General features: G+C 46.6%; 1 protein-coding gene across 3 annotated transcripts in view; it reads right to left on the reverse strand.

Annotated features, from left to right (window-relative positions):
• TOP2A (DNA topoisomerase II alpha) overlaps positions 1-26,175 on the reverse strand; it is a 276,538-nt gene that overhangs the window by 215,784 nt on the left and 34,579 nt on the right. For all 3 annotated transcript variants that reach the window (XM_033918323.1, XM_033918324.1, XM_033918322.1), the window contains exons 7-9: positions 15,856-16,068; positions 15,384-15,557; positions 228-329 (exon numbers count right to left, since the gene is read on the reverse strand). In XM_033918323.1, coding sequence (XP_033774214.1) covers positions 228-329; positions 15,384-15,557; positions 15,856-16,068 — 489 coding nt within the window. The remainder of the gene's footprint in view (positions 1-227; positions 330-15,383; positions 15,558-15,855; positions 16,069-26,175) is intronic.

The following is a 26,175-nucleotide window of genomic DNA, read 5'->3' on the forward strand; positions in this document are numbered from 1 at the left end:
TGTGTCGCGGCACACCTGAAATCTCAGGAAGCACACAATTTGCGATATACTGCTCTATAGTGAAAAGTATTAACTGCTTAGAGTGAGAAGGCAAGAGTGGCAGTCCAGCTCTAACTCCAGACAAAGAACTGCTGGGATTTTTCAGCTTTAACTGCTTCTGATGCCCTAACAAGACAACAGGATAGTTTCTCTTCCCCACAGACAGTATGAGATGGACAGATTTATACCTGAAAAGGTTTCACTGCGATACCTCCTTTATTCTTTTTCTTCACAACCTCAATGAGTTTATTCACAATCTGATCAGCGACGTAATCAACATGTCTTCCACCCTAGAAAGGAGTAGTGCACAGGTGAGGGTATACAGGAGCAGTGCAAAACTTTCCCCTTCCCCAGCGTAATACTGGAGAAAAGAACAGAATAGCATATAGACATGGATTCCTTAAATCCAGTAGAAGTCTTATGTGCACAGGTAGAGGTTGCAGGGGAGCTGCCACCCAAGGATCCTCATATCCTACTCAGGTGGGAGGTATGGCTGAACTTGATGAAAGGATTTACTATTCCAAGAGGCTGAAACAACTATTCTAATTTAACCCAAAATAAGACACTTGCCTGCAATGGTTATTGTTTATGACCAAGCCTTCAAAACAATTAAAGCCAAGTGATTATGAGGGATTAGAAAAGCTATTATAAAATATATACCCAGGACATAAAAAAAGTTAGCTAAAACTCACTTAGAAGCAATAAATGCAAATAGTATATCAGGAACAGGGTTAAATCTCAAATGGGAAAGTATTATAAAATTCATTAGGGCTATAATATTGCAATTAGGAGAAAAAAGTTCAATGGTTGATCCACTATAGCAATGTTCTTCAATGCAAGGTATGAGGACCAACCCCATTATTCTCTGCCCCTGTTCCCAAACTCATAACAGAAAGCAGGAAGTGGTGCTTGAAGGAGACAGGGAATTTCTCAAATGATGAGAGACCATTTGGAAATGCCTACCTCCTTGAGGACACTCCCCAATGAAAAAAAAGTTTTAAAAATTGGCTTCAAAGAATGCATGTTATTGTCACTTGTTAATAAGCAGTGTCATTGCCCCACATGGGAAGATATTTTTCAGCTCTCCTTCTGCTCATTTGGCCCAGACTTAAAAATTAGGGATAAGAACATAATAATAGCCTTTTTTTATCTTTATTCATTTTACATCTTACAACAAATGTAACAATAGATAACAGTTAAATTGAATTGAATACAACACTTGAATCTCTATCATATTCAACATTAAAACATTTGTTGGATTTACAGTAGAGTTTTATAAAGAATTTCAAATTTCCCTATTACCATATTTATTAAAATTATATCAGGATCAACTGAATAAAGGTTGTATATCAGGCACTATGGCAGAATCTTTAACTATTGTTTTGCCAAAGCCAAATAAAGATCCAACATTGGTGTCAAATTACAGGCCTATATCTTTAATAAATGTAGATGGTAAATTATTAGCTAAGATTTTAGCATTAAGATTGGCTAAAGCTCTTCCGCATATAATAGGAATGAATCAAACTGGATTTGTTGCTCAGAGACACTCTTCTAATAATACTAGACTGGCATTTCAGATGTATTATTTAACAAAACAAATTAATGATCCGGCTTTTTCGGTATCACTAGATGCTGAAAAGGCTTTTGATCGTGTAGAATGGAATTTCATGTATCAAGCTATGGAGTGGTTTGGTATTGGATCCGGATTTATACAAATGATTCAAACACTGTATAGCTCCCCAACTGCTCGCTTATATATAAATAATAATATTTCAGATGCTTTTAAGTTGCAGAGGGGAGTTAGACAAGGTTGTCCATTATCTCCTTTACTCTTTGATATAGTTCTTGAACCCTTATTATTAGCTATTCGACAGGCAAAGGACATACAGGGTATTCCATGTGCTGGAGTGGAATATAAAGTATCTGCTTATGCAGATGACATCTTGCTTCATTTGAGGAATCCGGAAACAACAATTCCATGTCTACTGGAGGTAATAGATACATTTGGAAAATTCTCAGGATACAAAATAAATTGGACTAAATCAGAGATTTTACCTTTAAATGTGCATTGTACAAAAGGTATACTTGATTCTTTCCCTTTTATATGGAAAGAGGATGGAATAAAATACTTAGGTATTTGGTTGAATAAAACACTCGAAGAGACAATGAGAATAAATCAAAAAATTTTATTACAAAAAGTAACAGAGATGTGTGAGCAATGGAATCCTTTACATTTGTCCTGGTGGGGAAGAGTTCAAACTGTTAAAATGATGATTTTGCCTGTGGTTTGCTATCAATTAGGAATGATACCAGTGTTTTTTCAGGGGTCTTTCTATAAAAAATTAAATAGTATTCTGGTTAAATTTATTTGGCTGGGTAAAATTGCAAGAGTGGCTTTAGTGTCTTTGCAAAGACCAATTGAGGAGGGTGGGGTAAATTTTCCCAATTTTTATAGGTATCATCAAGCCTATATCATGCGCCAAGGTATGTATTGGGTCCTCCCAGAGCTTTTGGAACAATTACCAGAGTGGTTAAATGTGGAGAGATCACTTATCTTTCCACTTAGGCTTGATCTTTTGCTTAGTATAAAAGTGCCTAGAATACGTAAGGACAATAGAGTATTAATGGATACTTGGAAAACATTAAGGTTTATAGACAAATTAACTACTGATTCTATTTTAAAATCGAAACAACAGACTATTTGGGTAAACTCCAAGATACAAATAGGCGGGTTTAAGGTTGTCTGGAAAGATTGGATTAAAGCAGGTATAAGATCATTAACGGAAGTAATTGATAATGGTAAGATGCTTGAATTTTCACAATTGCAACATAAATATGGTCTGAATAAAAAACAAAGTTTTAAGTGGTTGCAATTGAAGCAGGCTATTCAGGTGGGGTTCCCTGAATGGAAATCTTTAAATGATCATTACAGCTTAGAATTCTTATGTTTCCAGGCAGATTTTCTGGGTCATCAGGCCGCAAAGTGGTATAAAATTATATCTAATTATTTGAATAAGAAGCCTAAAAATGGATTAAGAGATATTTGGAGCATTGAGATTAAGCATCAGATTAATGCATCTCAATGGCCACGTATTTGGTCTTGGAGAATTAAAGGTACGATGTCAGCATCTATTAGGCAAACATGGTTCTTTTTGTTGCATAGAGCATTCTGGACCCCTACTAGATTACAAAAATTAGATTGCTCTAAGTCTAATTGATGCTGGCATTGTAAAATTGAAGTTGGAACTTTAGACCATCTTTTATTTTATTGTCCATGTATTCAAGCATTTTGGATATCAATCTGGGATCAAGTCAACATATTGATGGAAAGTCATGTGGCATTATCCTATGACACAGTGGTTTTTGGAATGTGTATGAGGGCCAAATGCCAAATATCTGCAGCAAACAATAAATTATTGATGATTCTTACTGGTGTGGGAATTCAGCAAATAACAACTAATTGGAAAGACTGTTCTAGACTGAATTGTAGTTTCTGGTGGAACTCAGTTTGTCATATGTACAAGATGGAAAGATTTCTTGCAATACAAAGGAGAAATTAGGTTCTTACCTGCTAATTTACTTTCTTTTAGCTTCTCCAGACCAGTAGAGGTTAACTTTACGAATGGGTATATATCTAATCATGACCAGCAGGTGGAGACTGAAAACAAAACTTTGGGACAGTATATCCTAGCCCCTCCTCTCTATTTCCCTCAGTCTGCCGAATAGCCAAGCAGAACCAAGAACTGGAAAACAACAGAGAGAAAAAACAATACTCCAAAAGGAGTAACAAATAACATACCCAAAATGCTGTTGGAAAATGCAGAGGAGAAATTCCCGAAGGAAGAATGTCCCCACAGCTCGCCAGCTAAGCCAGCCGAGCCACAGCCGCTGTTCTTCAATTCTCCCCGGCCCTAGAAAAATACTAGAACCCGCAGCAAAAACCAAAAACTGCCCGCGCAACAGCCCCAACAACAACAACAACAGACAGGGTGGGGACCTCTACTGGTCTGGAGAAGCTAAAAGAAAGTAAATTAGCAGGTAAGAACCTAATTTCTCCTTCTTTAGCACTCTCCAGACCAGTAGAGGTTAACTTTACGAATGGGACGTACCAAAGCAGTCCCTCTCACGGGCGGGACCCCCGAAGGGCCGATACCAGTACACGCTCACCGAACACCGCGTCCCGACGCGCCTGCACATCAACCCGATAATGACGAACAAAGGAATGCAAGGAGGACCAAACCGCAGCCTTACAAATATCCACTGGAGGCACGAGCGACGACTCAGCCCAAGAAGCCGCCTGACCCCGAGTGGAATGAGCCTTGAGAAACTCCGGAACAGGCTGCTGTTTCAGAAGATAAGCGGAAGCAATCGTCTCCTTGATCCAGCGCGCAATAGTAGCCTTAGAAGCGCCCGCTCCCCGACGAGGACCCACCAGGAGGACAAAGAGATGATCGGACTTCCGGAATTCCTGGGTCCGCTGCACATAAGAGCGAAGGACCCGACCGACATCCAACTTGCGCAGCTGCCGTTGCTCAGAAGAGCCCTCCCGACCACCCAAGACCGGGAGAACCACCGATTGATTGACATGAAAAGGAGAAACAACCTTCGGCAGAAAGGAAGGAACAGGCCGCAAGACGACCCGCTCCCTAGAAAACTCCAAGAAGGGAGCCCTACAAGAGAAAGCCTGCAGCTCAGAAACACGCCTAGCAGAAGTAATGGCCACCAAAAAGACCGCCTTCAAAGTAAGGTCCTTCAAAGAACAGTCGTCCAAGGGCTCGAAAGGCGGACGCACCAAAACAGAGAGAACCAGATTAAGATCCCAAGAGGGAACCGAGGGCCGTAGGGGAGGCCTAAGCAACTTGGCCGCCCGCAAAAACCGAATCACATCAGGAAGAGCCGATAAACGCTGACCTGACACCAACCCTCGAAAGGCCGACAGGGCCGCAATATGAACCCGGAGAGAAGACCAAGCCAGGCCTCTATCCAGGCCATCCTGCAAGAACTCCAGAATGTTAGGCAGATAAGCGCGAAAAAAGGTCACTCCCCGCGCCCGACACCATTCCTCAAAGAGACGCCAAACCCGCACATAAGCCCGAGAGGTAGAAAGCCTCCGGGACCCCAACAGTGTAGAGATCACCTTGTCTGAATATCCCTTCTTGCTAAGGCGACCCCTTTCAAGAGCCACGCCGTAAGACAGAAGGGAGACGGGTCGAACATGGGAATGGGACCCTGCATCAGAAGGTCGTCCGAGAGAGGCAGAGGAAGAGGATCCGCTACCAGGTGCCTCACCAGATCCGCATACCACGGACGGCGAGGCCAATCCGGCGCCACCAGCACCACCAAACCCGGATGGTGAACAATGCGAAGAAGCACTCTGCCCACCAGCGGCCAAGGAGGGAACACATACAACAGCCCCTCCATTGGCCACTGCTGGACCAGAGCATCCAGACCCTCGGCCAGACCGTCCCTGCGACGACTGAAGAAGCGGGGCACTTTGGCGTTGCCACCCGTGGCCATCAGGTCCATCAGGGGCTGCCCCCAAGCCTGCACTATCAACTGAAACGCCTCGGCGCCGAGACACCACTCTCCTGGATCTAGAAAGTGACGACTGAGGAAGTCTGCCTGAACATTTTCTACTCCGGCTATATGAGAGGCCGAGAGGTCCAGCAGATGGGATTCCGCCCAAACCATGAGCAGAGCCGCCTCCTGCGCCACCTGAGTGCTCTTGGTGCCCCCCTGACGATTGACCTAAGCCACCGCCGTGGCATTGTCCGACAGCACTCTGACCGACTTGCCCAGCAACAGGGAGTGGAAAACCAACAGCGCCAGACGGACCGCTCTGGTCTCCAACACGTTGATCGACCAGGCGGCCTCCTCCGCGGACCAGGTGCCCTGAGCTGAGTGACCCAAACACTGAGCCCCCCAACCCAGGAGACTCGCATCCGTCAGGAGCACCGTCCACTGCGGGAGATCCAGACCCACCCCCTGAACTAGGTGAGGGGTCTGGAGCCACCAACGCAGACTGCAGCGCGCCAAGCCTCGCAGGGGGACCGGAACATCCATCCCGTGCCTCTGGGGAGACCACCTCCGGAGCAGAGCATACTGGAGAGGACGCATGTGGGCCCGTGCCCACCTCACCACGTCCAGGGACGCCGCCATCGACCCCAAGACCTGGAGGAAATCTCGCGCCCGAGGACACCGGGACGCCAAAAGCAGGCGAATCTGAGATTGCAATTTGCTCACCCGGCCCTCTGGGAGGAAGACCCTCCCCAAGGAGGTGTCGAACAGCACCCCTAGGTACTCCAGACGCTGAGCCGGGACCAACCGACTCTTGGAAAGGTTGACCACCCAGCCCAGCGACCGGAGAAACTCCACCACCCGAGCAGTAACCCGGGAGCTTTCCTGCAACGACTTTGCCCGAATTAACCAGTCGTCCAGGTAGGGGTGTACCAGGATGCCCTCCGACCGCAAGGCTGCCGCGACGACCACCATCACCTTGGTGAACGTCCGAGGAGCCGTGGCCAGCCCAAAGGGAAGCGCACAGAACTGAAAGTGCCGACCCAAGATCGCAAAGCGCAGGAAACGCTGATGAGAGGCCCGAATGGGAACATGCAAGTAGGCCTCCGTCAGATCGAGAGAAGTGAGAAACTCCCCCGGCTGAACCGCCAGAATGACCGACCGCAGAGTTTCCATACGGAAAGAGGGAATCTTGAGAGCCCTGTTGACCCCTTTCAAATCGAGGATGGGCCGAAAGGTCCCCTCCTTCTTGGGCACCACAAAGTAAATGGAGTACCTGCCCGTGCCCCACTCCGGAGGGGGCACCGGAACAACTGCCCTGAGATCTAGCAAGCGCTGAAGGGTCTGGCGAAAAACCTGCGTCTTCCCCGGAGTCTGACATGGAGAAGCGAGGAAAAAAATCCGGCAGAGAGCGGGCGAACTCCAGGGCATAACCGTCCCGCACCACCTCCAGGACCCACTGATCGGACGTGATCTCGGCCCATTTGGGGAAAAATTCGCGCAGCCGGGCCCCCACCGGAACCAAAGGGGGCGCCGGCAAGGCGTCATTGTGCAGGACGGGAAGCGGGGGAACCGGCGGAGGGATTCCCTGCCCCCCGACGGGCCCCCCGAAAGGGCTGCATGCGCTGGAAGAACCGACCCCGGGAAAATCCCGGAGACTGGAAAGAAGCAGCCCCACGCCCAGGGCGATACTTGCGAAAATCCCGCAAACGCCCCCCGAGACGCCGGGCGGGCACGGTCCTCCGGCAGACGGGGAACTTTCGAGTCCGACAGAGTCTGAATCAACTTATCCAAGTCCTCTCCAAACAAAAACGACCCCCGAAAGGGAAATTTAGTAAGCTTAGCTTTGGACGCAGCATCCGCCGCCCAAGCGCGCAGCCACAACACACGCCTTGCGGCCACGCCAAAAGCCATAGACTTAGCCGAGATCCGCACCAAGTCATATAGAGCATCTGAGAGGAATGAGGCCGCCATCTCAATCTTCGCTACCTCCTGATCCACCAGAGACCAGTCGTCAGACTCTCGATCCAAGACCCGCTCCGCCCACCGAAACACGGCGCGAGCGACCAGTCCCCCACAAATAGCCGCCTGGACCCCAAAGGCAGAGACCTGAAAATTTTGCTTAAGGATGCTCTCCAATTTGCGCTCCTCAGAGTCCCGCAAGGCAGAACCGCCCTCAACAGGCACGGTATGCCGCTTGGAAATTGCCGAGACCACCGCATCCACGACTGGCGAAGCTAACGTAGCCCGATCCCCTTCCGGAATGGGATACAGGCGAGCCATGCTGCGCGCCAGCCGAAACGGCGTCTCCGGCGTTTTCCACTGCTCCAGAATAATATCCCGAATATCCTGATGCATAGGAAAAGAGCGGGAAACGGAACGGATCCCCCGTAACAGGGGGTCCCCCACACGCGGAGTCTCCGGCGGCGCGTCCTCAAAACGCAAAACCGAAGAAACCTGCTGAATAAGATCAGGCAGCTCATCTTTCTGAAAAAAGGCGCACCACGGACGCCTCGTCACTGGAGAACGGGAAATCCGACAACCCGCCGCCAGCTTCCGTCCCCTCCAGAGAGTCCTGGAACTCCTCAGAAGGGTCCAGGTCCTCCTCCAGACCGACCCGTTCCTCCGACCACAAATTCTCGTCCCACGACACCCGCGGACGCTTGGACAAGGGAGGCGGCGGAGGGGACGTCACGCCAGACGAAAGAGGCAAAGCCGCAGGGAGCGCGGAGGAAAACCCACCCCCCGAAACCCCCTGGGCGCAACCGGGACCCCCAGCCGCCTGAAAATAGGCTCTGCATAAAGAAAAAAAAAAATTCAGGAGAAAAAACCCCCGAGGGTCCCAAGGGACTCCCTGCCACAGCAGGGGACCCAGCAGAACCTTGCCCCTGCATAGTCAAAACAGGGGGAAGGTCACCTGAGGTGGAAGACAAAATGGAGGGGCCAGACAGAGAAGATGGCGGTTTTCCCGCCAAAAAAGCTCCCTCCATAGCCTGAAGCGGCTGAGAAACCTGAATAGTCTCAGCCGCTAAAGCAGGCAAGCCGGCATCAGCTGTCAAAAAATCAGCTGAGAGGGAATCCTTCGGGGAATCCCTCCGTGGGCGGTTGTGGAAGACCGGGCTTCCCCACTGCTCCAAGCCGACTCGCGAGGCACCATCGGCGGGGAGCTCTGGGCGCCTGCAGCCGCTGCCGACGGAGCTCCACCACCTCACCGACCCAAACCGCCGAGTTCAGGCCGGCCGCGAGTGCCTCGCGGCTGGACTAAAATTGTGGCCTACTCCCCCGGAGAAGGGCACAATTGCTCCATACGCGACCTAGCTATAAAAAAGTGCTGGTTACATGAAAAAATACAGTAAAATACAGTTTTCTTAAAGGGAAACAACCCTTCAGACCAGCACTACCTCAGGATTTTTTTTTTTTTTTTTTTTTTTACAGAACAGACTCCACAGGCTCTCGAAGCAATATGCCTTGCTTGATTTAGGGGGCAAGGGATACTGCTGAGGCTCCTCTAAAAAAATGTGGGGAGGTGGAGGAAGTGGGGGGAGGGACCCCGCTCGTGACCCGCCGGGTTTAACACCCCCGAGGTCGGACGAACCCCCAAACAGAGTCCGCCCAAGCTCCGTCCGGCTAAAAACAGGGACAATAAACCCCCTAAACAAATTCCAACAGCCCTACCAAGGGAGATGGGTACAGATCACATCAACACCTGCTGGAGACTGAAAGAAGACTGAGGGAAATAGAGAGGAGGGGCTAGGATATACTGTCCCAAAGTTTTGTTTTCAGTCTCCACCTGCTGGTCATGATTAGATATATACCCATTCGTAAAGTTAACCTCTACTGGTCTGGAGAGTGCTAAAGAAGGGGGTATTTTAAAAGGTTTCAAGAGGTGTGGAGGCCATTAATTGATTATTATAATGAATAAGATTTATTCTTTTTCCTTAGGGGATAATTTATAGAAATGGGGTGGGGTGGGGGGGATAGGATAATTTAGTTAACTAGCGGTATATTTCAACTGATTAATGGATATAAGAAACATGGTATATAGGTATGAATAGAAAAGGAAAGGGGGTAAATTTATTGGAAATATGTTGTTATGAAATATAAGGGGATATATGTACTATGATAAGATATATATTGTTGTGCATTACTTTGTATAATAAAATGAATAAAGAGTTTGAGGAAGAAAGGGTGGGGGGAGGGACAGATTTAATGTAAGATTAATTGTATTATGAAAGAGGGATGTATAAGTATGTATAAGTTTGGATGGAATATTTTGTTGATATGGGAAGGGATGGGAGGTGGGTGGGGGGTATTAAAACATGTATAATAATATTGTTTAAGAATGTCAAGTGAGTTATGTGAATTAATTGTAATAATATTGTACACTTGTTGAAAGAAATAAAAAGGAATAAAGATTTAAAAAAAAAAAACATTAAAATTTTTAACCCATTCCCTCCCAATCCAACTATAACCTATGTGTTCACAAAACTCATATACAATATTCTTTATTATTGATCTAAATATTTTATAAAATTATAAAATTCCTCCCATCCCTTCCTTCTTATTGCATCTATAATGGAAAAATGGTATTTATTCATTACAATATCTTGTCAATGGCCCCCAGATTTTATTAAAATTATTATAGTTCCCTCTTTGTATAGCAATTGCTCTTTCCATTTTATATATGTGACATAATGAATTCCACCAGAAGCAATAATTGAGTCTATTCCAGTTCTTCCAATTAAATGCGATATGTTGTATGACGACTCCTGTCATGATCAATAAAAGCTTATTATTGTTAGATGAAATTTGACTCTGTGCCCTCATTGATATTCCGAATAGAATTGTATCATAAGATAATGCCACATGGTTTTCCTATAAACAATTTATTTGACCCCCAAATAGATTTCCAAAAGGCTAAAATAAAGGGACAATAAAATAATAAATGATCTAGCGTCCCTACTTCGAGATTACAATGTCAGCATCTATTAGACTTAGAGCTATTCAACTTTTGTAATCTAACTGGGGTCCAAAAAGCTCTATGTAATAGAAAAAAACAAATTTGTCTCATAGATGCGGAGACTGTAGATCTCAATCTCCAAGACCAAATCCGTGGCCATTGAGACGCAGTAATCTGATGCTTAATCTCAATGCTCCAAATATCTCTAAGACCATTTTAGTGAGTGCTTGGATTTCGAGGCCTTGGGCACTTTATCACGACGGGGGGAATGGGTTGCTGGGCTACCTGACCTGAGGAGGTTGAGGAAGGCATCGCAGTAGGCACCGGAGTCTGAGCCGGGACGAACGAGGCGGACTTGATGAGACTCGGTGCCGCAGAAGTGGAAGACTGTGGGGCTGCGGATGATGTCATAAGAACATAAGAATTGCCACTGCTGAGTCAGACCAGTGGTCCATCATGCCCAGCAGTCCTCTCACGCAGCGGCCCTCTGGTCTAAGACCAGCACCCTAACTGCCCTACCAGCGCACGTTCTTGTTCAGCAGAAACTTGTCTAACTTTGTCTTGAATCCTTGGAGGGTGTTTCCCCTATAACAGCCTCTGAAAGAGCATTCCAGCTTTCTACCACTCTCTGGGTGAAGAAGAACTTCCTTACGTTTGTACAGAATCTTTCAGAGTGCCCTCTTGTTCTCCCTACCTTGGAGAGGGTGAACAACCTGTCTTTATCTACTAAGTCTATCCCCTTGAATGTTTCGATCATGTCCTCTCTGAATCTCCTTTGTTCGAGAGAGAACAGGCCCAGTTTCTCTAATCTTTCGCTGTACGGCAGCTCCTCCAGCCTCTTAACCATCTTAGTCGCTCTTCTCTGGACCCTTTCGTATACGTCAAAGAGGAAATTGAATCTGCTGGAGAGAACACACCACAACTGACGGATAAGTTAGAGTCTCTATGGGTCAAAATTCCAGGAACAAATGGCCTGGAAACGAAGATCGGCATCTACTACCAACCCCCAGGGCAGTCCAAAGAAATTGATGGAGCAATGACAGATGAGATTAAACGCAAATGCAAGGGAGGCAACACAGTTATCATGGGTGACTTCAACTATCTGGGAATAGACTGGAACCTAGGCACCTCCGGCTGCATTAGAGAGACCAAGTTCTTGGATGCTGAAGGCGATTGCTTCCTGGAACAACTTGTCAAGGAAAATACTAGAGGAAATGCAATTCTGGACTTAATTCTAAATGGCCTGCAAGGACCAGCACAAGATGTCGAAGGTGCTTTGAGGTCGACGGCTCCGTCGAGGACTCCATGAAGAGCGATTTCCACAGGACGCAATGGCGCTTGAAAGCACGTGCAGTGAGCACGTGAGCAAGGCCGGCACGATTTCAGCAGATGTTCAGGCCCGAGACACCGAATACAGCGTCAATGAGGGTCCGTTAGCGAGATCGCGCGGTGGCACTTGGCACACTTTTTAAAACCGGTGATAGGCCGAAAAAGCTCCGCCGCAAGATCGAAGTCGCGGGGCTGCAGCCATAAGGCCTGAAAAAAAGGTATGAAAAAATAAGGTATGAAAAAAAATTTTTTTTTTTAAACAATAAAACACGATGAAAATCAGCGATTACAATCAATTAAAATCAAAACCGCGAACTTAAAAGGCACAAACGAAGGAACTTTGCGCAAAGAGTCGAAGACGGACTTCTCGGCTCCGTGGAAAAGTAAGAACTGAGGAGACACACCCGGTGCATTGGGCGGGAAGGCACTCACGCATGCGCGGTGCGGGTGACTCGAAACTTCGAGTTTTCTTCAAAGAAGCGTCCACATCGGGGCTCCGTTGGATCACGTCACCCATTAGTGAGAATACCTGCCTGCATGTCCTGGGATAACATTAAATATTTTAACTATTAAATTTTTTGTTATATCAATGTGAACTCTTATATTAAATAAATAATGAACAAGTGAAGAAGTTAATATCCTACTCGAATTTCAACCTTGTAAATCAATAATAAATTAATCATTGACATATCAATTAACAAACTTCTAAAACTATATATGTTCCAAAATTGACCAGTAAAACCATACTTTGTATAATGCTATACCAACATATATTATAATAACAACTCAGCATGAAATGTTATTAATATGAAAAAAACCATAGGTGAATGTGGAAACAGATAGAATAGACAATATCATTCAGATATGATGTAAACAGGCCTATCATCATAAAGAAATAGATGTCATGAACTTTTAATATACATCCACTATTTTGCGTTTTAAAGCCCATAAATCTCATCCATTACTGATCTTTTGGCGATAAATGCCCTATCATACACTTATTTTCATAGTCACATTAGCATTATAGTTTTATCGATCGTGTGATTTCTTTCATAATAAGAGTTCCCTGCTTCCGTTTTGAAATCCGTTGTAACTTTAACATCTCCTTATCCAAGCTGTCACCGACATTCTATTATCAACTTTTCTTTCCTGAGCCATTAAACCTTTAAACTGTTGTAATTTTCATATCTAATGTATATTATTACAACCTCGAATAAGTTATATGAGCTAACTCAGTTTCCTAGGTAAAATATCTCAAAATAAAAGTACAGTGGTACCTTGGTTTACGAGCATAATTTGTTCCAGAAGCATGCTCTTAAACCAAAACACTCGTATATCAAAGCAACTTTTCCCATAAGAGTTAGTATAAACTTGAACAATTCGTTCCACATCCCCAAAAACTTAATTACCATTAGGGACGCCTCCACTGCTGCCTCTGCCACAGACCCATCCACGCGGCTCCTCCAATTCTCCTCCTCTGCTGCTGTTCGCTGCCTCTCACTGCGAGTGGTGCTGCCTAAGCAAATGCCGCCACCGCCACAGAGCCCGACTGGAAACTGTTGGATCTGCTGCTCCCAGACGCTGCACCCCCCTCCCCCCGGATGCCACTACCCCCTCTGCTGAGACTCTGAAGTGCTGGCTCACTCCTGCCGGACGCACCCTGACTCCCATGCTCCACCCGAGGCCACCGGCGCTGCTATCGCCTCTTCCCCTCCTCTCCCCAACTGGCCCTGTCCTTACCCTGCACCGCCGGTGATAAAAGTGCCTGCTGCCGGTCTGCTGCTGAGCCTTGAGCATCTGCGCATGCTCAGGCCTTCTGGATCTCACCCTCTCTGAGATCCAGAAGGCCTTGAGCATGCGCAGATGCTCAAGGCTCAGCAGCAGACCGGCAGCAGGCACTTTTATCACCAGCGGTACAGGGGTAAGGACAGGGCCAGTCGGGGAGGGGTGGGGAAAAGGCGATAGAAGCACCGGGGCCTCGGGGGGAGCAATACTGTTGGTTCCCGCGGTCGGGTCGGGTGGGGGCTCGCAAATCGAGTCAATGCTCGGTTTACGAGTCAAAAGTTTGCTGAGTGTTTTGTTCGTCTTGCAAAACACTCGCAAACAGGGTTAATCGTAAACCGAAGTTTGACTGTATTTATAAAGACATTGGTTCTTCCAATTTTAAAAAAAATTCTTGCAAGTCTTCTGGTTCCTTGAAATTAGTTGTTTTATGTCACCCTCATAATCGCAGGATAAATCAAGCCGTATTTTGCTCCGATGTTTCTCTGTTGCGGCCTTAAATCCAGAAAACTCTTCCTTTTAGCTGCAGTTGCCGGCGCGAAGTCTGGCACGATGTGAATACGGGAATCCTGAAATTTTAAATTTTTATTCTCTTTTGCAAGGCAACATAATTCCAATGCCTGTTGGTGCCTTAAGAGCTTAAAGATTACTGAACGCGGTCCCCTTTGATTGTCAAACTTTTTTGAAGGTATCCAATGGGTTCTTTCTATTTCTAAGGGAAAATTAGTTTTAATTGGCAGGATTTTAGGGAGAAGGTTCTCTAAGAAGGAAGTCGGATTATTTTTCTCTGCCCCTTCCGGAAGCCCCAATAATCTCAAGTTACTCCTTCTCTCCCTATTACAGCAATCCTCCAACATCTGCTTAAGTATCTCAATCTTTTTATGATCAGGCTTTATTTGAATTACTTCCATTTCAACGGTCTCAATTCTTTTCTCTAGGTTCTCAATTTTGTTTTCAGCTAACTCCATTTTTTTTTTATTGAGAATAGAAATTTCTTCCTTCACCTCTTGCATTTTCTTTGAGTTATCTGATACAATTTCTCTAATTGCACACAGCTCAAGAAGTATCTCATTATTAACCAAATTGTCCTTCATTGTTAGATTTTTCGAGGGGGGTCGCTGGCTCGGGCTTCGCCCTTTTAACACTTCCCGTTGCTGCAAAGGCTGAATCAGCCTCTACTTGCTTTCCGGACGCTATAAGTTAATAAATCCACCTTTTTGAGCCGGATAAAAAACAAATTTTGTAACCTATTTATCTTTTAATAGGTCTATCAGGAAGGAGCTCACCGTTTACCTGACCGTGCTCATGCGCTTCCAAGCCATGCCCCCAACATAAAAATAGCCTTACTGGGTCAGACCAATGGTCCATCAAGCCCAGGAGCCTGTTCTCACGGTGGCCAATCGAGGTCACTAGTACCTGGCCAAAACCCAAGGTGTAGCAATATTCCATGCCACCAATACAGGGCACTCAAAAGGAACCCACTGATACAGGGCAAGCAGTGTGTTATAGCAGTGAATGATTAAGATCATCACAGCAGTTTCATTCACACATATCAGCTGTTTTGTTAGAGCTCTTATACAAAGAGTTAGATTTTCAGAAGTCTACTAAGCCAAAACAGTCATCCACATCATTTGGGAATAGATTTATACCTAAATTCTGTAAACCATCTTAATCTAAAACTGGAAATGGCAGTCTAGAAAAAACATTTTGTATTTATGTAGGAGAACTTGAGAGTTACAAGATGTGGATATGTTACCTTGGTGGTAGCAATGCTATTAACAAAGCTAATTTGCTGGAAGCCCTTCTCACTCATTGTCAGGCACACCTCCCAGCGATGGTTCACCACCTCATGGATGATTTTCAATGGATTGCCCGTCTCATCCACTTTATCCTTTGTGTAAAGATCCACATAACTACGGAATCCATTCACCTGTCCAAAGAGCACAGCAACAGGTTATACCTTGTGCAACAAAGGGGGGAGGTGGTTTATATTCATCCCTGGTAGCCGATTTCTAAAAGGACCCATTCTGTGCAATTCAAACATATCCACAGCCCCCTAGTAGCATACGCTGCAACACCTCTGTATACTCATCTAGGTTATATTACAGCAATTTTCATATTTTTCTTTTCTACTTTTACTCAAATACATAAAGAAAAAAAAAAATCTCCCAAAGACTAGGAAAAACAAGTCATTTTCATCATCTCTCACCCTATTCTCTTATACTGACCGGCAGCTTCTTCCCATTGAGAAAGACCTTCACTCCTTGGCTGGAGCCTGCTACATCATAAGCCCTCCGTGACATTAAGGCAATGATATCCTTATCCAGGGTTTGCATCTTGAACTTAGCCAGGTCAGGCTGGAAGGTGATGCAGGTGTAATCATCCCCATCAAAGGGTTTCAGCTTATATTCATCTTCTTTTGACATGTTGTTTGTCCAAGTCTGACCAGAAAGGAAAAGGGGGGAGGGGAAAGAGAAAGAAAAGATGCTCCAGTTTACAAGTGCCACAAACAGAAAATTTTTTTAAAAAGATAATAAGGGAATACAGGCAGTCCCTGGTTTAAGAACATACAACTTATGTCGGACTCAACCGAGGTCCTACCGTGCCCTTCTTGAGCCATGCCCCCTTTTCCTCACTTCCTGTCCAAATGCAATCCTCCTCCTCCCTTTCGTATTCCAACACGCCCCTGATCATTCTTCCTTCTGTTCTGCATCCCAAATTTGTAACCCCCCCATGGGTGTTTACCTCCTCTGGCCATTTCTCTTCGCAAAGCTACAGCCACTGTTCCTACATGCAGCCCGCAGCTGGCCCGGAAGCCATCCCTGTGACATCTGGGAGAAGGCTTCTGGGTCAGCTGTGGGCCGCGTGTGGAAACTGCAGTCATGGCTTTGTGAAGAGAAGTGTGGCTGGGAGGAGGGAGCCAGTCAGAAGAGGTAAACCACAGGCAGGAGGGAGGCACAAATTTGGGATGCAGAACAGAAGGAGAGAAGGATGATGAGTCACGTTAGGAAACGGAAGAGAGGAGGGTCGCTTTGGGACACAGAAGGGAGAGAGCACAAACTTTGGATAAAAGATGGAAGGCAGAAAGAGGGAAGGGAGAATGAACTTGGGACATAGGATGAAAGAATGGAATAGTACATAATAGGTGCCTTTCCCTATTCCTATCAGTCTGCCGAATAGCCAAGCAGAACTAAGAATTTGAAACATAAAAGCAAAGTTACTTACCTGTAACAGGTGTTCTCCATAGACAGCAGGGGAATGCAGCCACACTTGATGATGAAGTCCATGGACTGAACCTGTGCCGTGGAAACTCTCCCCTAGTACAGCAGGACTTTTTTTTTTTTTAAACCTACTGAGCATGCATAGCTCCACCTCTGAGTTTGACAGTATGTCTCTAGCTCATTAATAAGCTGACATGCGGGAATGGAGGGCGGGCGGAAAAGTGTGGCTGCATTCCCCTGCTGTTTACGGAGAACACCTTTTACAGGTGAGAAGCTTTGCTTTCTCCGATAGACAAGCAGCGTAATGCAGCCCCACTTGATGGTGAGTCACTAGCCTTAACAAGAAAATGGGAGGAGGCAAGTCAAAAAATTTCTCTTTATTATTTTAATGTGACAGTGGAAACAAATTGCAAAGAACAGGCTATCCAAACTGAATGTCTTGTGTTGAACTTTTGTCTAAACAATAGTGCTTGGTATATGTATGAACTGAAGACCAAGTTACTGCTTTGCAGATATCTTGTATGGGAACTGCTCTTAAGCTCGCAATTGAGGAAGCTTCATGAGCCCCAATGTGACCTGGAGGAGACATGAAAGCTTTCTGATAAGCAAGAGATGCAATTAGCAATCCAAGATGATATAGTTCGTTTAGAAACTGCATATCCTTGAATAGATGCATTAAAGGAAACAAATAATTGATTGGTGGTATGAATAGGAGCAGTCCTGAACAGGTAGTAAAGCAGTGCTCTTTTGCAGTCCAGTGTATGAAGAATTTACTCCGATGGAGTCCCATGCGGAGGAGGAAAAAATGATGGCAAAGAAATGGACTGATTGATGTGAAAAATCGTGACTACTTTTGGAAGAAATTTTGGATGCGTCCGAAGAAGCACCTTATTGGGAAAAAATTGAAGATATTGCTCATAGATAACCAGAGCCTGCAGTTCACTAATCCTTCTAGCTGAAGTAAGTAAGGGCCACTAAAAAAGCCGTTTTCCATGTTAGGAACTGTAGTGTAGCGCACAGTTCTTCAACCGCCGGTCCACAGGAAATTTTTGCCAGTCCGCGCAGGGCCGGCAAGATTGACTCACTTTAACTTCGTGCTGGTCCGCGCAGGGCCGGCAAGATCAACATGTGAAGCGTGCGCTGGGCCGGAGAGATCTTGGGGAGCCTCCGACAGTGGTTTTCTCCCCTCTCTGCAGCTCTCCTTTACTTCCCAGCGCAGCGATTAACGAAGGCAGCCTCGGGGCTTTTGCTGAGTCGCGGCTGCCTCTGATGATGCAACTTCCTCTTTCCTCAGAGGCGGCAGATAGCCTCCCCCCCCCCAAGGGAATGGCGGAGGGAGCCGAGACCCCATCATTGTGGATTGCGATTTGCTGGAGCACAGGCTGGCTGAACTGTCGGGGTTTTGCTGCACGAAAGGAACTCTTTTGTGGAAATCTAGGTCTCGAATTAGCGAAGGAACCGTAAGCGGGCTGAAAGGACGGCTTACCTGGCCTATATCTCTTAACATCCCGGAAGCGAGGTCTGGCAGCCGAGGATTTCAAACAGGGTCTAGACCTGTCCTCTGGTAACCGCTGTCTTGGTATCACCAAAATCCTTCACCAACCTATCCAAACCTTCCCCAAACAAGAGACGACCTTTAAAAGGGAGTTTCACGAGCCAAAGCTTGGACGCCGCATCCGCCGCCCAATTACGGAGCCACAAAGACATTTGTTTGGCAGAAGCACGAATAATATCATACAAGGCATCCGCCAAATACGCCAGACCAGACTCCAGATCAGCCACTTCCGAGGGGACAGAACCCCCTGACTCCATCATGTTATCTGCCATCAGTTGAGACCATTGCAGACATGCACCACTGCCACTTCAAAGAACATCTTAAGCGAAGATTCAATCTTCCTATCCTGGACATCCTTTAGCGCAACACCCCCCTCCACCGGCAAGGTAGTCTTTTTGGTGACCACAGCCACTAACGCGTCAACCCTGGGCAACCTAAATTTCTCAAGTTCAGTCGGAGCAATAGGATACAACTGCCGCATGGCTTTCGACACCCGCAGACTGGCCTCCGGCATGTCCCATTGCGTCGCGATCAGCTCCTGCATGTCTTCATGAACCGGAAAGGATCTAGGCGGCTTTCGCGTCCCTGCCATAAGGGGGTTCGCGGACCCAGAAACCTGTGGATCCTCCTGCGAGATGTTCAATCCTTGCAAAGCCTTAGAAATTGAAGAGGAAAGTTCTTCCCTGTGAAAAAGGCGGAGCGCGGAAGGATCATCCACGTCCCTACCCGGCGGCTCCTCCGCGTCCAATTCCAACACCCATGCAAACACAGAAGAAACCGAAGATGAGGTAGGAGACAACCGCACATTAGTTGGAATAGTGAGAGCACAGGAAGACATCGCCCCACCCAAAGAACAGGAAACAATTTCAAGAGTATCATTGGAGGAAGAAGACTGGCCCTACTCCAAGGACGTGGACCTACGCCCCCCAAGGAATCCCCGAATAAAGAAGATGGGGATCATCGTAGGCGACTCCATTATACGACATGTGGACAGCCACACCGCAGGAGGAAGAGAGGACAGAGTCGTCACCTGTCTGCCTGGAGCAAGAGTGAAGGATGTGACCAACAGGATCTCCAGGATCATAGATGGCGCACGGGGAGAGGACACCGCTGTGCTTATCCACGTGGGAACAAATGATGTGAGCGGGCGAAAGTATGACAGGGAAGAGCTGAAGGGCCAGCTCCGCTCACTCGGAAGAAAACTGAAGATCAGGGAGGTGAAGGTGGCCTTCTCTGAGATCCTCCCAGTACCAAGAGCGGATGGAAAGAGACAAGGGGAATTGCAAGTAATCAACGCCTGGATGAGACGATGGTGCGAAGAAGAAGGCTTCGACTTCGTGCGCAACTGGACGGCGTTCTGGGGAAAAAGCAAGTACTACAGAAGGGACGGACTACACCTCAACAAAGAAGGAGCAAGAGTTTTGGCAGGCAACATGAAGAAGGCAATCGAGAAGGCTTTAAACTGAAAGATAGGGGAAAGCCGACAGTCGACCACCGGTCGATGGCACGGATAGCAGGATGCCCCGACGAAGAAGCCAAGAAAAACTACTCCTACACAAGAGAAGACGACCTCACGGCAAATAAGGGAGAAAAAGCAGGAAGGGACAATTCAGATACAGGAGGGGACGACCACACAGCAAACAAGGGTGATAACACAGGAGCAGTAAAGGATACCGTAATTGAAACTACAGGGACGGCCAAGAGTAGAAGGTCCAAAAAGGTAACACGAAGGGAACTTAGATGTATGTATACGAATGCTAGAAGTCTAGGTAACAAAATGGGGGAACTAGAGACAATAGCAAGACATGACATATTGGATATCATTGGCATAACAGAAACATGGTGGAATGAAGAAAACAAATGGGACACAGTACTACAGGGATACAAGCTGTATAGAAGAGATCGAGTAGGGCAGAAAGGTGGAGGTATTGCTCTATATGTTAAGGAGGGAATAGAGTCTGTTGAAATGGTTACAACAGAAATGAAAGAGAAGCTTGAGTCACTCTGGATCAAGATTCCTGGTCAATATGGCGCAGATACGAAAATTGGCCTTTACTATCGTCCCCCAGGACAGGCGGAGGAAACTGACTCAGAAATGATGGAGGAAATCAAACAAGAATGCAAGACAGGCAATATAATTATATTGGGAGACTTCAATTTCCCAGGGATAGACTGGAAACTAGCAACCTCCAACTGCGGCAAGGAGGCCAAGTTCCTGGAGGTGCTAGGGGATTGCTTCCTGGAACAAATGGTAAAAGAGCCGACAAGAGGCAACGCCACCTTGGACTTGGTCCTAAATGGCCTCACGGGACCGATAACAGAAGTGGAAGTCATGGTTCCACTGGGAACAAGTGATCACAATGTAATTAACTTTAAACTTGACATCGGGAAAGGGAAACATGCCAAAACCTTAACCACCACCTTGAACTTTAAAAAGGGTAAATACGATCACATGAGAGCCATGGTAGAAAAACGACTCGAAAAGAAGGTGGACAAACTTGAAACGGTAGATCAGGCATGGTCCCTACTGAAAAATACTATCACAGAAGCACAAGATCTCTACATTCCGAGGATTTCCAAAGATCGGAGATCAAAGAGCAAAAGAGAACCGGCATGGCTTACCAAACAGGTGAAGGAAGCCATAAAAGAAAAGAAGGACTCTTTCAAAAAATGGAAATACATAAAGACAACCGAAGCCTGGAACAAACATAAAGATGATCAGAAGAAATGTCACAAGGCGGTGAGGGATGCAAAACAGGAATATGAGGAAAAAATAGCCCAGGGGGCCAAAAACTTCAAGCCCTTCTTTAGATACGTGAAAGGGAAAAAACCTGCAAAAGAGGCAGTTGGACCCTTGGACGACCAGGGAAGAAAAGGGTACATCAAGGAAGATAAACAAATCGCAGACAAACTAAATTCCTTCTTTGCGTCCGTCTTTACGAAGGAGGACACCTCAACAATACCTGAAGCGGAGAAAGTGTTTGCAGGAGAAATAGAAGACAGCCTCACCACAGTTGAAGTGGACTTAGACCAGATATACTATCAGATCGACAAACTTAAAAGTGACAAATCCCCTGGACCGGATGGAATTCACCCGAGAGTCTTAAAGGAATTGAAGGTTGAAATCGGAGAGTTATTGCAAAAACTTGCAAACCTGACAATCAGAACTGGACAGATACCGGACGACTGGAGGATAGCGAACGTCACCCCAATTTTCAAAAAAGGATCGAGAGGGGAACCGGGCAACTATAGACCTGTGAGTCTTACGTCTGTCCCCGGCAAGATGGTTGAAGCACTGATCAAGGATAGCATGGTCCGGCACTTGGACGCACACGACTTGATGAAACCCAGTCAACATGGATTCAGGAAAGGGAAATCATGTTTGACGAATTTACTCCAATTTTTTGAGACCGTGAACGAGCAAATTGATAGTGGGAAGCCGGTGGACATAATATACTTGGACTTCCAGAAAGCGTTCGACAAAGTTCCACACGAAAGACTTCTCAGGAAACTACAAAGCCATGGCATAGAGGGGAATATACAAAGATGGATAGGCAAATGGCTGGAAAACCGAAAGCAGAGAGTGGGCATAAATGGGAAGTTCTCCGACTGGGAGAAAGTGACTAGTGGTGTACCCCAGGGCTCGGTACTTGGGCCGATCCTTTTTAATATTTATATCAATGACCTAGAGGAAGGAACATCCAGTGAGATCATCAAGTTTGCAGACGATACAAAACTATGCCGGGCGATCAGATCGCAGGAGGATAGAGAGAAACTCCAGAGCGACTTGTGTCGGTTAGAAACATGGGCGGAGAAATGGCAGATGAAGTTCAATGTGGAGAAATGCAAGGTAATGCATTTAGGCAATAAGAATAAGGAATACGAGTATACAATGTCAGGTGCAACTCTGGGGAAGAGTGAACAAGAAAAGGACCTGGGTGTACTGATAGATAGGAACCTGAAGCCGTCGGCACAATGCGCGGCAGCGGCAAAGAAGGCAAATAGAATGTTGGGAATGATAAAGAAAGGAATCTCGAGTAGATCGGAGAAAGTTATAATGCCGCTTTATAGGGCAATGGTCAGACCACACTTGGAATACTGCGTCCAACATTGGTCTCCCTACCTAAAGAAGGATATAAAACTGCTGGAGAGGGTGCAGAGACGAGCAACAAAACTGGTGAAGGGTATGGAGAAACTGGAATACGAGGACAGACTTATAACACTAGGATTGTTCTCCCTTGAGAAAAGGAGACTGCGTGGGGATATGATCGAGACCTTCAAAATACTGAAAGGAATCGACAAAATAGAGCAGAGAAGATTATTTACATTGTCCAATTTGACACGGACTAGAGGACATGAAATGAAGCTAAGGGGGGACAGGTTCAGGACTAATGTCAGGAAGTTCTGCTTCACTCAGAGAGTGGTTGACACCTGGAATGCCCTCCCAGATGAGATTATTGCGGAATCGACCGTCCTTGGCTTCAAGAGCAAACTAGATGCATATCTCCTTAAGAGAGGCATGTAAGGATATGGTGGACTATAAATTACGACAGGTGTACACCTGGCAGGGCCTCCGCGTGTGCGGATCGCCGGACTTGATGGACCGAAGGTCTGATCCGGAGATGGCATTTCTTATGTTCTTATGTTCTTATGTTCCTCCAGCAACTCAGGAAGAGTCAGAGATAAGGGGGAGACTGGGGCAGGGTCCCCCTCATCCGCAAGTCTGCATCGCTTCGCCGCCTGAGACTGCACCGAAGGGGAAACAGTAAGAAAAGGAGCAGCACCAGTAGAAGTAGTAGTAGTAGGAGCAGGCAGTAAAGGAAAATTCATATGCACCGTCTGAGCAGGCTGAGAGCTCTGCAAGACAAAGGCACAGTGCATCATCATGATAAACTCCGGCGAAAATGAGCCCAGCCCAAATCCCGCCGGCCTGGCCTGCCCCACGCAATGGAGCGAAACCGCAGCTTCCCCCAGCGCTCCCGACGCACCAACAGCCGCCGAACACCCTTCAGACGCAGGCGCGCCTTGAAGCATGGCCGACTCAACCGCAAGGGAAGAGGAGCTCGATCGCACCTCCCCAGTGCGGGAAAATTCTAAGTCACTCGTCAGCAGCAAAGAATCTTCGGCCGGCGCGTATGCACAGCTGGCAGAGCACAGGCCCGACGGTGTTCTGCGCTTCCCACAGCGCGAACACCGTTTCACAGCCTCTGCCGCCATTTTTTTTTTAACCGGAGAAAGCCCGCTAAAACCGCCGACGCAGCCCTCCAAAAAAACAACCACTAGGCACCGATCAAATCGCACCAGACACTCAAACCTGCAAATTTTACTCACGCAAACACTACCCCTCAGCACAACAGCATGAAAAGTTATGGCTGGCAGTTGCAAGCAGGAAGCTGACCAAAAGACACATTTTTTTTTTTTTTTTTAACACTGGAAAGAAGAAAAAGCACAGTTACTTACCGTAACAGGTGTTATCCAGGGACAGCAGGCAGATATTTTTGACTGATGTGTGATGGCACCGACGGAGCCCCGGTACGGACAATTTTAGAGTGTTTGCACTCTAAGAACTTAGAAAGTTCTAGTTAGGCTGCACCGCGTATGCACGAGTGCCTTCCCGCCCGACGGAGGCGCGCAGTCCCCAGTTAGGATAAGCCAGCTAAGAAGCCAACCCGGAGAGGTGGGTGGGACGCAAGAATATCTACCTGCTGTCCCTGGATAACACCTGTTACGGTAAGTAACTGTGCTTTATCCCAGGACAAGCAGGCAGCATATTTTTGACTGATGGGTGACCTCCAAGCTAACAAAAAGAGGGATGGAGGGAAGGTTGGCCATTAGGAAAACAAATTTTGTAAAACATATTGGCCGAAGTGTCCATCCCGTCTGGAGAAGGCATCCAGACAATAATGAGATGTGAAAGTATGAACTGAGGACCAAGTAGCAGCTTTGCAGATTTCCTCAATAGGAGTTGATCTGAGGAAAGCTACAGACGCTGCCATAGCTCGAACTTTATGGGCCGTGACGGAACCTTCCAGTGGCAGTTCGGTCTGAGCATAACAGAATGAGATGCACGCAGCAAGCCAATTGGATAACGTACGTTTAGAAACAGGATGGCCCATCCTATTAGGATCAAAGGACAGAAAGAGTTGAGGAGATGATCTGTGAGGTTTAGTACGCTCTAGGTAGTAAGCTAAAGCACACTTACAGTCCAAAGTATACAAAGCCTGCTCTCCAGGATGAGAATGAGGTTTCGGGAAGAAAACAGGCAGGACAATGGATTGGTTAAGATGAAAATCAGAGACAACCTTAGGGAGAAACTTTGGATGGGTATGCAGAACCACCTTGTCATGATGAAAGACTGTGAAAGGAGGATCAGCAACTAGTGCATGCAACTCAATGACCCTCCTGGCAGAGGTGAGAGCAATAAGGAAGACCACTTTCCAAGTGAGAAATCTGAAATGAGTTGTGGCCAATGGTTCAAAAGGAGACTTCATTAAGGCGGAAAGAACCACATTAAGATCCCAGACCACAGGAGGGGGCTTGAGAGGTGGTTTGACATTAAAAAGACCCCACATGAATCTGGAAACCAAAGGATGAGCAGTGAGAGGTTTTCCGTGAACTGGCTCATGAAAAGCAGTAATGGCACTGAGGTGGACTCTGATAGAAGTAGATTTGAGTCCAGAGTTAGACAAAGAAAGAAGATAATCCAACACCAGTTCTACTGCTAGTGAAGTTGGATTATGATGATGCAGAAGGCACCAGGAAGAAAACCGGGTCCATTTCTGTTGATAGCATTGTAGAGTGGCCGGCTTTCTGGAACCATCAAGAATAGAGCGGATAGGCTGAGAAAGAAGGGAATGAGCTGAGGTCAGCCCGAGAGATACCAAGCTGTCAGGTGCAGAGATTGAAGGTTGGGATGAAGCAGGGACTGTTGATGCTGAGTAAGCAGAGAAGGAAACAGTGGTAGAAGAATGGGCTCCCTGGAACTGAGTTGAAGCAGAAGGGAGAACCAATGCTGCCTGGGCCATCGTGGAGCGATGAGAATCATGGTGGCTTGTTCCCTCCTGAGCTTGAACAAGGTCCGCAACATGAGAGGAAGAGGAGGAAATGCGTAAAGGAAGAGGTTGGTCCAATCCAGCAGAAACGCATCTGGTGCCAGACGGTGAGGGAAGTAGAGTCTGGAGCAAAAGTGGGGCAGCTGATGATTGTGAGGGGCTGCAAAAAGGTCTACTTGAGGAGTCCCCCATCGAGCGAAAATGGACTGGAGAGTCATGGGATCGAGAGTCCATTCGTGGGGTTGGAGAATTCTGCTGAGATTGTCTGCTAAGGAATTCTGCTCTCCCTGAATGTAGACAGCTTTCAGGAATATATGGTGAGTTGTCGCCCAAGCCCAAATCTTTTGAGCCTCCTGACATAACAGGCGAGAGCCTGTCCCACCCTGTTTGTTGATGTAGTACATGGCAACTTGATTGTCTGTGCAAAGTAGGAGAACTTGAGGAAAGAGTAGATGCTGGAAAGCCTTGAGGGCATAAAACATCGCTCTGAGTTCCAGGAAATTGATGTGATGTTTCTTTTCCTGGGCGGTCCAAAGGCCTTGAGTTTGGAATTCGTTCAGGTGAGCTCCCCAGGCATAGGGGGAGGCGTCGGTGGTGATGACTAAATGGTGAGGAGGCAGATGGAACAGAAGGCCTCTGGATAGATTGTAAGATTTCAACCACCATTGTAGAGATTGACGAAGAGATGATGTCATAGATATGTGTCGAGAGCAAGGATCC

This window comes from Geotrypetes seraphini, chromosome 13 (genome assembly GCF_902459505.1).
Source record: "Geotrypetes seraphini chromosome 13, aGeoSer1.1, whole genome shotgun sequence".
Lineage (NCBI taxonomy): Eukaryota > Metazoa > Chordata > Amphibia > Gymnophiona > Dermophiidae > Geotrypetes > Geotrypetes seraphini.